The 12,052-nt window shown below is 33.6% G+C and overlaps 1 protein-coding gene across 2 annotated transcripts; it reads left to right on the top strand.

Moving 5' to 3' along the window:
• The first annotated feature begins 1,517 nt into the window (after window positions 1–1,517).
• On the top strand, window positions 1,518–9,460 carry LOC126866842 (ras GTPase-activating protein-binding protein 2). 2 transcript variants are annotated; one of them, XM_050620811.1, is made up of 9 exons: window positions 1,518–1,787; window positions 2,820–2,934; window positions 3,047–3,227; window positions 3,367–3,741; window positions 3,816–4,271; window positions 4,394–4,580; window positions 4,696–4,955; window positions 5,032–5,194; window positions 5,407–9,460. In XM_050620811.1, the coding sequence occupies exons 2-9, from the start codon at window positions 2,837–2,839 to the stop codon at window positions 5,553–5,555; spliced, it is 1,869 nt and encodes a 622-aa protein (XP_050476768.1). In that variant the 5' UTR covers window positions 1,518–1,787; window positions 2,820–2,836; the 3' UTR covers window positions 5,556–9,460. The 2 variants fall into 2 exon arrangements, with proteins under 2 accessions (XP_050476768.1, XP_050476767.1); XM_050620810.1 differs by having other exon boundaries at window positions 1,519–1,787; window positions 2,748–2,934.
• Window positions 9,461–12,052: the final 2,592 nt, after the last annotated feature.

Here is a 12,052-nt window from a genome sequence, read left to right as displayed (position 1 = left end):
AATTTTAATTTATATTTCTATATAATTGTATGTAATTTTCAATACATTATTTTCATCATTGTATATTTTAGGATATTTCACAATCCTAAAAGAAGTTACTAAGTGATTAGCATTTACCACGTCTTTAGCAATGTTTAGCGTATTTCAATTAATTTTTAGAAACAAATTGTACATATAAAATTTCCTTTACAGTTTTAATTTCAAACCTGCTTTATTTTTATACATCTCTTTTCTTTACACCACTGATTTTTCTGCTGTCAGCAGAATGATTATAAATCTCCTATTTCAGATAAAAACAATAGAAAAAAATATATCTTATCTACCATTTATTTATTAATGTACAGTTTCTAGTATGCCATTATCCTTTTGCAAATAACATACAATGTCTGTCTAATAAGTAGTTTAACTTATTATCCATGTTTAGAACAAGACTTTGAGTAAATGAAATATCTTTTTTGTGATATGTTTGTGCTTGAAGATAAGTGTACTGCATGCAAAATGTTACATTCCGAAAGAGAAGAGTTTGTCCAGATTACAAAGTCATACTCTACAAATGTCAGAAGATAGAGAAATAGAAACAGTTGCCGATGAATCCTAAAACATGTAGATTTGAAGTATATCTAACAATAAATAATATAAGTCATTTAAGATTTGTTAAAATAATGTCTCATGGACCAACAGAAAATTAAGCTTGCATCAAGAAAGATATTAACTTTTTAGATGATCTAGTCTGTAGTAGAATATTTACAATATGATTTATCTGCATGTATATATACTAGTTTTGTATTATGTCTCTATAATTCTATGTAATTATTTATTGTCAAATAATGTGATTCCAATAATAACTAAATAAAAGTGTAATAAATAGATTTTCAAGAAAAAAAGACAAAAGTGATATTTTAATGAATTTTATTATGAAACGTTTTCTTATACCCATCTTTCATATGTGTGTATATTGATTTCCTATTTATTTGTAATATGTGAATGAAAGAACATTTTCATACTCGTTATAAAGAAAACATATGTATAAAAATTAATTAATTTATATTTAACACACTTAATATATAGTTTGATGCTCTATCATCAGATGGCAATAGAAGATAACTGTGTTTATTTATCATACATACAATGTAGGTAAAAGAAATAGTAAAAATTTAAAGCAATAAATTATAAGACTTATAAACTATATTATTATTAATATAATCATTTTATTCGCAATTTTAGTATTTTCAATATAACAAATAAACCTGTCATTTAATTGTATTGTTTTTGTCTATTCAAAATAATTTATACTCTATAATGAATTATAATTCCAAAATAAGTCATTTAATAAATCACCCAATAACGTATAAGTTCCAGTAGAACGGAGCGTATTATTGGACCAATAGCACGTTTATTTGTCTACAGAATTTTTCTATTTAATCTAAATTGTAATTGGCTGTTTTCATAGCAGAACTGAAATAGCCAATCAGCGACGTAGTATACGCAAGGAAATGCCCTTCTGGAATTTGTTCGATTGATGATGTAGTTCCTGTAAAACCCGCACAGCACGAGTAAGGTCTTGGCTTCTGTAAGAGAGTCGTTTATCTTTATACGACCGGTGTTTCTGTGCAGGTTCCGCTGCATGTGCTGACATCAAGGTGCTTGGAGGACTCATACATTGAACTGTTTTTATAATTAACATTATTGTGAACTGTTGTTGCTCGTAGAAACTTTCTGTTTTCGTCGCAGCATCTCGTTTTGCCGGGAAAGCAGTGAATTGTGTCACGCATAAGTGGTTCCATTGGGTGAGTGTACAACGCCATAAGATCGGCTTTGCCGATGTTCTTTCATCCGACTTCTCACAGAGAAGACCTCGGAACGAACCAGGAAGGCAAGCATGATACGAGACTGTGTAAAGTGTTCATGAATTAACGATATTTGTTGCTCGTAAATTATTGTTCAAATCATTGAACGTTTCGATACTCATGTTTTATGTTACTTATCGAAACATTTTGCTAAAATTTTATATTGAGAGCTTAGCGTTACCATTTCTTAGATCAAGAAAAATCGCCATGCTTGCTCATGCAACCGGGCGGCCCCCTTGCCCTCGACCTCGCACTTCGCGCAGCACACGAGTTGAGAGATGATCTACAGTTTTTTGTTTTTAAGTAACTGCTTTGCAACAAAGATTCCTGTTATTTTTGTACTTACGCGAGCACATGTTCTATCAAGACTAGACTGTACGCGCGCCTGATTACAATTTAATGTACAAATTACTGAAATTACATGTTTTAACACTCATATATTTATGTTTTAGGATTATTGTATCAATCTTTATAAAAATACTATAGGTTCGATTGATGAATCAATTACTTCAGAAAAAATATTTTATTTATGACCATTTTTAATCCAAGCACATCGCTCTCATGTGATATCCATAGATAGCCACTTTGATTGATGTGCATATTTACAATTTTTATCTCATTATATTGTGTATTTGTTTCCAATATTTAGTTCCTATGTTTATTTTATGTTTATATATAAATGTGATAAGTTATTTAATATGTAAACATTAATGTAGTTTTAAGTATATTGTATACCTTTTACAATACATACATGATCAATTTAATCTGTTTTTCTTTGAACTACACATATATTTATATATTATTATACTTATATTGTGACAAAAAATAGATAGATATAATTTATGTATACAAACAGTATGATACATCTATAAACATTACAGGTATGTTTTTTTGTTACAGGCATCTAAGCTTCCAATTTTCATAATTACCACATAAAATTTCTGTTGCTATTTAAGCAAAGTATTATTTCAGACGTTAGGGATAAGAAAATGGTCATGGAGGCATCCCCTTCTCCGCAGAATGTCGGTCGTGAATTTGTCCGACAATATTATACTTTACTTAATCAAGCTCCTGCACATCTTCATAGGTAATTGAAAGAAAGAGAGAAAAAATACCTCTTTAAATGTAAAAAAAATGTTGAAAAAGCTACAATGCAAAATTAAAATATTTTTGTATTATTATATTTAATATTATTGCAGATTCTATAATCAACATTCATCCTTCGTGCATGGAGGATTAGATTCCAATCGAGAATCAACTCCTGCAATTGGTCAAAAGCAAATACATCAAAAAATTCAACAACTAAATTTCCGAGACTGTCATGCTAAAATAAGCCAAGTTGATTCACAGCTCACTCTTGAAAATGGTGTTGTCGTGCAAGTAAGTGACACTATTAACAGAGATTATAAAAAATCTTTTTATATCCATTTAAGGTATTAATTAGTACCTAATACTAAAAATTATGAGACTAATACATACTAAATTTATTTGTATTAATTGAATTATATATGAATTATAGGTATCAGGAGAACTATCTAATGCTGGACAACCAATGCGTCGTTTTACACAAACATTTGTGTTAGCCATACAAGCACCAAAAACATATTATGTACATAATGATATATTTCGTTACCAAGATTTGATCTTTCCTGATGAAGAAGAAACAGATGTGGGTGGTGTAGAAGGAGGTGTAGGTGAGCCTGGAGAGAGGGAAGGGGAGGAGGGAGTGCGTTCTGAACCAGAGGAAGATGAACATCAAAATCGTGGACAGCAGCTTTCAACACCAGCTACATCTACTGAACCTCAAGTTCAACCTCCGCTTATTCCCGCACAACAACCCGTGCTTCAACAACAGCAACAAATATACTATGCACCACCACCGCAACAGACTCATGTTAGTTTTATCCTAAAATATAATTATTTAAATAATATTGTATACTATATTGTGCATTATATATGTTATTTCAGGTACATCCTGTAATGCAACAGGTATTAAATGGTTCGGTTCATGAAGAAGCACCATTAATTAATCAACAACCACCACCACCACCACAACAACAACAACAACAACAGCAGCAGCAGCAGCAACAACAACAACCACCTCCACCACCAGCACAGCAGCATCAATATATAACAGAACCTACGTCACAAACACAATTTGTACAAGAAACGGAACTGGATCCTGCAGCCGAACAACAACAACAACAAACAGAAAATGAGCCGCAAGCTCAATCAAATGAGAGTCGTGAACAACCTGAGGCTGAAACATTTACCGCTTCTGTACAAGAATCTGAACCAGAACATCAAGTGGCAAATACAAGTGTGACTAGTAGCGGGCCGAAAACATACGCTAATCTTGTGAAATCATTCCCCAGTACTACTGGCGCTACTAGTCCTCAAGCTCCCAAATTGTCTATGTCACCGGTATGTATTTTATAATTGTAATAGTTATTTTTAACGATTAAGATTTTGCTTATTGTGTAATTTATACAAATCAGATGTCGACAAAGTATAGATATAAACTACTTTGTAACATCTGTTCTCAGCCTCCAATGACGAACTTGCGTTTAGACGATAGATCGCCACTACATCCAACTAGTAGTGGACCTGCACTGTCTATAACAACTAGTGTTTCTACGCCTCAACAACAGACTCATAGAGTTAGTAACCAACAGCCACAACAGCAACAACATCAGCAACAGCGAGCTCCGAGAGGAGGAGCAGTACAACGAGGTAAATGTAGTTCATATTAGCATTGTTAAAAGATATTTATTTTCTACGTGTTATTTACATTAGTCACACACATTACTATATTGTAAAATAAGTAAATAAGTAATGAATTCTTTAGATGGCGATCGTCGTGGTACAAGACAAAGTCAATATAGTGATGCCCACCAACTATTCCTTGGGAATTTACCGCACAATGCATCAGAAGATGATTTACGTCAAGTGTTTGAATCTTATGGTAGGGTAGTAGAGTTGCGTATACACAGTAAATCAAATGATAGATGCAAGGGGCCACAGGGAAATAACACGGGAAAAGTGCCTAATTATGGATTCATCACTTTCGAAGACCAACAGGTCGTTAGCAAAGTGTTACAGAATTTGGTTAGTTTATATGTATGGATATAACATATACAAGATATAACGTACAAAAGGATTAATTTTTTATCGTTAATTTTAGCCGATTTATTATCCTGCTGAAAATGGACAAAAGCTAAATGTGGAAGAAAAGAAAGTTAAGCCGAGAACGATGGAAGGTAGCGGTGGTCGATTGAATTCTAATGATGGCAATATGAGAGCAATGGGAGGACAACAACAACAGCAGCAACAGCAACGAGGACCAGGTATGCACACGCATGTGATGTTTTTTATAATTACATTTAAAGGCTGTAAAAATGCATATATAAATTAGATAATTAGATGTTAAAGTAAAGAATAATAGCTCCATAATACCTTTTAAGATCCACGAAAAATATATTAAACGCTGCGATAATTGTATTGCAGTTAAAAAATAGTTATAAGTGTGACCACCATGTTATATTTCTTTGTTTTATAGGTGGACCCGGAGGTATGATGAGAGGTGGCCAACATGGTACGAGAGGTGGACGTGGAGGATTTTCACGAGGTGGTGATGGTGGAAGGGGAGGTGGTGGTATGCGGCAGTCTGGTAATCCCAACAATCTAAGTTATCAAAATCGCCGCTAATACTTCAAGCAACGTTGAAGAGGCACTCCCCAGTTTCTTTCTTCTTGAACAAGTCATCGGTATATAATTACCATCCTCATTTTTGAACACAAAATCCAGGACTATCTCGTATGCCACACAACGTGATTAAAGGCGCTATTCTTTTACGCTTAAACATCGCTTGCACCGTTTGTCAAGCAACAACTATAGATGACGCAGCTCAAACTGTATGGAATACGAACTCGAGTAGGATAATCGGATTATCGCATTTAAGCTAAGTTTATCGTATTCATGGATAAGGAATAATGATTTAGTAAAATAATTCATTAAAGGTTCAACTTAGTTCGTTGAATATTTGATGAAATAAATACTACGAGTTCGTTCTTCATACATCGACGTCAGGCAATTTACAAGACTTTACGATGAAAACAGAACTGCATCCACTTGCATATGTACGTATAACAGAGCGACGCGTGATATCCTCTCCAGAAATATGGGTGTATTTTGTCTCCTGATACGTAGCCCACGTTTCTTAGAAATCAACATCCAAGAAACAAAATTGTTGCCAATTTTTGTGATAGAGTGACAGAAGAAAACTCGAACTAAGTTCTTTCGTGTTCTTCGTAGCACGTGTGCGATATATAAAAGCAAGTGACAGTGTTAGAAGTATACATCATACAGATCCTACACACATACAGATACATGTCGAACTAGGATTCGGTAACGTACCTTTTGTTTTCCTTTGGATGAATATCATGAAAGTTATACGTCGCTCTTTTAGTTTTCTTCGTTTGCCAATCGCATTAAGGAGACATAAGCGGTGCGAATTCCGCTGTCGTATAAATAAGTCACGAGCCAAACTAAACGAAATTAAAACGAGAGGATACGAATCATTTTAACTATGGAATATCACCGTACACTTCATATGCTCTCGAGTTAATTTACTTGACTGCCGATGTAACGTTCCATCTACATGTAGAAAGTCGGCAATAATGTTTATAGGTGTAGTTGGTCGGTGTTGGTTAACGAGTAGAGAACTGCGGCTGTTCTGTGGTCGCAAATACAAAAAGACACAGTCGATTTTTTCACAAAACATGGCCAACTATCAATCGACCGGTATCGGTTGATAGTGGCGCAGTACCTTTAGACTGCAGCTGGTCTCGCCGTTTTCTAATTCATCCGCGTGTCGCTTATGCTCTATTTTGTTCCAACCTGCTAATTTTTTGTTCAATTTCCTTTTTCTATTCCTCGCGTATCTTTTCCTATTAGCCTCTTGTCTTTTCTTCTTATGTTCGTCTTTGTCTCTTTCTTATTTTCTCTTTACTCCTTTTATCGGTCTTTTGTTTCTTGTCTTCTTTCATACAAAGTCATACAAAGAGGGCAATGCTATTTCAAAATTATAATTTCATAGTTGATACAACAAACTAATTGAGAATTATCTAACATCTGTTAGTTTGATAGTCTCTGGTGATCGCAGAACTCGCAGTGCGCTGCTAAAACAAAGAGACCTAGTACCGTTATAACAACACAAAATTTTAGCTTGACTTTGTGCAAAAACCTCGTAAGATTAACAATGTATATTGATGAAAGAATATTCCCCTGCTTACTAACGTAATTAGCGTTATTCTTGTAATTATTATACATACATAAATAGAAATTTTTCAAAGTTCGATCAAGAGTGATAAATGTTCGTACGAAGATTTTATAAACTTCTTTAACCTGACTCTTTTCTTCGATAATTAGATAATCCATATCAATAATTAGATCGAAAAGTAGGCATATGAATATTCATTTTCGAAGATTTTGTCAGCTCTCTGGCGCTAAGGCACACTTTTAAATGTTTTTCAATCTACACGTTATCTTACGAACGAATAGTTTTACCAGCATGAAGTAATAACAGCGATTTAGTGAAATTAGATGGTCGATCTAACTTATCCTTTATATGGAGAAGATAAATTCAGCACGTGCACTTATTCTATATCACCATATGGAATTGAGGAATATTTTGATTCCTGTATCTTCATAAGTACCCTAATATGTAGATAGTATTTTCCTATCTGTATTTTCGACACGTGTCCGTATAAAGGTGCTAGGGCAGATAAAACAGAGGAGAGAAAGAGAGCGAGAGGATGAGAGAGAGAGAGAGAGCTAGAGCGAACGAGAGAGAATTGTGTTTATTAGAAAAAAAAGCATCAGAAATATTTTCGAATTTCTAGAAACAGTTTGCAAGATGAGTCCTGCGATTATTAGAGACAGGGCAATATATTTTTTCTGGCCTATTCGTCACGTGTTTTTTTTTCCTTTTTTCAAACCAGGAGATATTGTTCTTTTGTTTCTGTAAATTGTGATCGTTCTAAAAATCATCGGATAATCAGAAGAAAATTATCAAGCCAACATTGAAACAATATAGAAGAATCGTAAGTGCAAAGTAAAAAGTAATACAATACTACCATCGTCGTGAAACAGTGGTAGCGCATATAGTAATTTATGTGCCATCTCGTACGTATACACCTCGCCCTAACCCAAGTGCACAGATGAAAATACAGGAGACGAACAGAAATTAAACTGTTTTTTAATAGTGCTGAGAAATACAGAGGTGATAACAATATGTTGATGGTGATAAATTAACTGAATGTTGAAATTTGCCAGAAATTACAAAGTGCACGGCGACTAAACCACAAAATGCTACAATATTAAGGCTGAAAACATGTGAGAAGTAATTATTTACTTTCTTATTGATCCATTAAATTGTTACGTAGTCTACATTAAACATCCGCAATAGTTTGTAATCGAATGCGTTACAAATGCTATGTCCGGGATATAGCAGAATCATCGGCGATCGACGTTCATTCTACTATCTCTACAAATTTTCCTGTAATGTATATGTAATCTTAGTTGCGTATAGCTTCACACGGTGGAATCATTTTTCTGTAACAAAATTCGGTGTTTATGAAACGTTGCTTTTGTATTATGTCACGATGATGCTGCTTTGTCTCGGTCATGGATAAAGAGGTAATTTCGCGTAATCAGTTGGCCGCATTGTTCGTTACGTCGACAAATTAGAATATTTGCGAAGCATGCTCGTAATTGTCCACTCATCCGTAAAAGAATTTTATCATTAAAAAGGATCATTGTAAAATAGCGAATTGCTTGTTTCATTTGAAATACTGATATGCCTTTTATATCTGCGTATGATGATATTTTCAATTGTACAAATAATAATATATAAAATTTTATATATCCAAACAATCACGCTATTAACTACGCATCGAATAAGTTGATTAATTTATTCCTTCTTAAATCATAGGGTTAAAATACAATAACGAATTTTTATGGCTAAGTATTTTAACGAGCTTCTTCTCCAGCCTCGACGAGTAGAATGTAGCACTTTGATCTTTGCTCTTATTTCAATTTTCAATATGTATATACAGTCTTTAGGTAAGTTCATTTGTACCGTTCAGTATATATATATATATACATCAGTGTGCATCTCACGTATAAACGCATTGAAAACAAAGTGTTCAGAGGCCACGTGCACGCGAGATTACCTCTTTATACCTGAACGAAAGCTCTGCAAATTTTTAGTGTGAATGTTTTCGTTTTTAAGTGATTATTAATAATAATAATTAATAATAATAATAATAATAATAATTAATAAAAAAGATAAATATAATGAACGAAGAAAGGAATATGAAGAAACACAAATAATTATAACAATATAATAATTAGAGGATGGCGAATAAGTTGTGAATTTTTGTAGTATACATTTTTATTTCGGTCTATCAGGCCAGTTTGTGTGTACAACCATGGTCAACGTTACTACGACAAAAGGAAAGAAATAATGTTAAAGGAAAATGAAAAAAAAACAAACATCAAATATATTGTAACTTTTTGCATTTAGTATAATATACCTACCTTACTACCAACTCCTGTTAGTATCGCTTTATTTATCGGAATATTTCACCATTTCTTTATCAACAAAATGTCCGAGCTGCACGCTTCAAGAACCGATTATCTGCGGTAATAACGTTTAATAAAAATAATGTTATTATTTGCAATCGTTTACGATGGTAAATTAATTTATTTAAGTAAATTCCGAATGTTTATTTGAACGTTGTTTATCCTCTTAATACTCAATTTCCATCAGTAACATTCAACTACTTATTGACTTTTTCTCAATGAAAAACGCAACAATCAGATCTAAAAGGGAAACTATTTCGACCTTTTCGTTTGCGGCGATACATTGGGGGACTTGCTTGAATGTAAATAATAAGGCAAACACGAATATTTTTAGAACAACTGGAACAAACGCGTTATGATCAAAAGAACATTTCATGTACTTTTCAAAAACCAAATATTTTCTCGTCTAATTTTATCTCCGAAGCAGGATGAATTATTTGATCCTTCCTGTCGTAATTACTTCAAGTAAAAATTATATCTTCATTGAAATCGGAATTCGTACAAGATGTTTCGTTTCGTGCAAACAAATAAATACCTTTCCGAAAGTCCCACTACACTTTTTAATATATGTCGTAATATATATGTAAGTTTCACTACTTCAATTAAAGGGTTAAATTGATTTACTCTCGTTCCTATATGAACATTAGATACAGTAGACGTTTATTTGCGATCACTTGATACAGTTCCTCATGACCTGATTACTCGAACATCAAACAGCGGCGTAACGTAGTGCGAAGTATAAAAATATACACATGTAAAAATTAACGGACAAACAGCTTCATTTTATCGAAACTGCTGTAAAAACATCGCGACGATCCGACGAGCTATACTCGGCAGATTGATTTTACTTTTTAATTGCACGTAGACGGATGAACTCTAATTCTATGAGATACGGAATATCGAGCGAGGCGTTACACTTTCTATGAATATTTTAAATTACAGCGGTTTTACGTCACACGCTAAATATTTTGCATTATAAAAAATTCACCAAATTATGAACATTTCGTGATGGTAGATTTTAAACAAGTTTAGTACGCGTGGTTACGTACACACGATTCGGCATGACGTTTATTGCAAGGTCTTTTTTTACTCTCTTTACAAAATTCATATTGTTAGGTGAATATCGAAATTATGGCTAACACGTTATTTTATTGGCTAACAAGTTATTTGACGAGCTATTTTAGTCGATATAGTCGATATTATCAGAAAAGTTTTGGTTATTGTGGAAGTGCATGTGTTAATGCCGGAGAACACTTGCTCGTGCCATTAAGCTTATTCTGTTGGCGTTTTGTTAAATCGTCGCAATTTCTAAATCGTTCGACACGGTTGAGCGACTCTATGATTATTTTATAATCTTTGCGATAGTCACTTGAATCGAGACGAATTTTTGCGGACAATTAGAGCACATCTACCGCTTAAATCTCTGCTTAACGTAAGTGACACGATGCGATTTAGATAATTCCACGTATGTGTATGTCACAGAACAAACATGTGAATAGAACAAATAAGTGCGAAATACTCTTCACGGTCATACGAGTAACGAGTATGGTCGCTCAGAAAAGTAACTTTCACGTACATTTTTACATTGCTTAAAAATTTCATTATTATAGTCGTAATAATCGCCACTTGTTAACAATACGTTTCGAAGAGTTTCGTGCAGTACGTTCGCAACTGTAATGATATAGTTAAAAATTTCCTTATAAATAAGCGTTGGAATACTTTCGCGAGTCGTTGAACTAAACGTTACAAGATGTTCACCACACATATGATGCGATCACGAACGAAAGTGTTAGCACACTCCTTAGAACCGAATAATTTTTTTTAGGTTAGACCACACGACTTTTTTGACGAGTTAGGAAGAATCTCGTAACCAACGAGATGACGCGAAACAAATTTTTTGAAAAAATTGCAGACGGTCAGAATCGCGGGAAAAATAGTAAAAGTCACTTCTTACAAGTTTCTTATCTGAAACTGTAACGAAGGTTTAAAAACTGAGATAAGCACGCTTTGTAGATCTGTGTTAGTTATATATGTACTGACAATTTTATCGAAACCGGTTAATGTTGCTATGAGCTACAGACGGATAAAAACGATGAAAATTGCTGTTTCAGATTTTTCAGAAAATTCAGATTTTCGGCCTGTAACTAATAAATCCATATTCTTGTTCATCTTTCGACGCCTGTTACTCGTTTCTGCATCGACCGATTTCGATGAAATTTTCAGCATACGTACAGCTGGCATAATTCTTCAAAATGTGTTGTTTAAATTGTGCTTACAAACCTAAATAAAGACGCGCAGAAAGCTGCAACTTTCCTAAAATCTTTCTTACCCGTCACCTAGTAAACTAGTCCCAACTCCTCAGAAGAAAACAAAATTCAGCTACTTTGGTCGAATTAAAAAAAGTTTTTCTACCTTAGAGAGTGTGCCAATACCTTAGTTCGTGACTATGTAACTAACAAAAAAAAAATTGGTGTACGGACTAAACAGACACCTTAAACATGTAATAATTGTTAAAGGTAATCCCACCGAATATCGAAGCTTATCGCCGTAATTAGATA

Source organism: Bombus huntii, chromosome 6 (genome assembly GCF_024542735.1).
Source record: "Bombus huntii isolate Logan2020A chromosome 6, iyBomHunt1.1, whole genome shotgun sequence".
NCBI classification, from domain to species: domain Eukaryota; kingdom Metazoa; phylum Arthropoda; class Insecta; order Hymenoptera; family Apidae; genus Bombus; species Bombus huntii.
The sequence above is the reverse complement of the archived record's forward strand: the minus strand, read 5'-3'. Positions and strand labels throughout refer to the sequence as shown.

Coding starts and splice junctions, on each gene's coding strand:
- LOC126866842 (XM_050620811.1), top strand. CDS start 2,837: ATGGTCATGGAGGCATCCCCTTCTCCGCAGAATGTCGGTCGTGAATTT. Junction 3,228..3,366: donor AAAATGGTGTTGTCGTGCAA/GTAAGTGACACT, acceptor TATGAATTATAG/GTATCAGGAGAACTATCTAA. Junction 4,956..5,031: donor GCAAAGTGTTACAGAATTTG/GTTAGTTTATAT, acceptor CGTTAATTTTAG/CCGATTTATTATCCTGCTGA.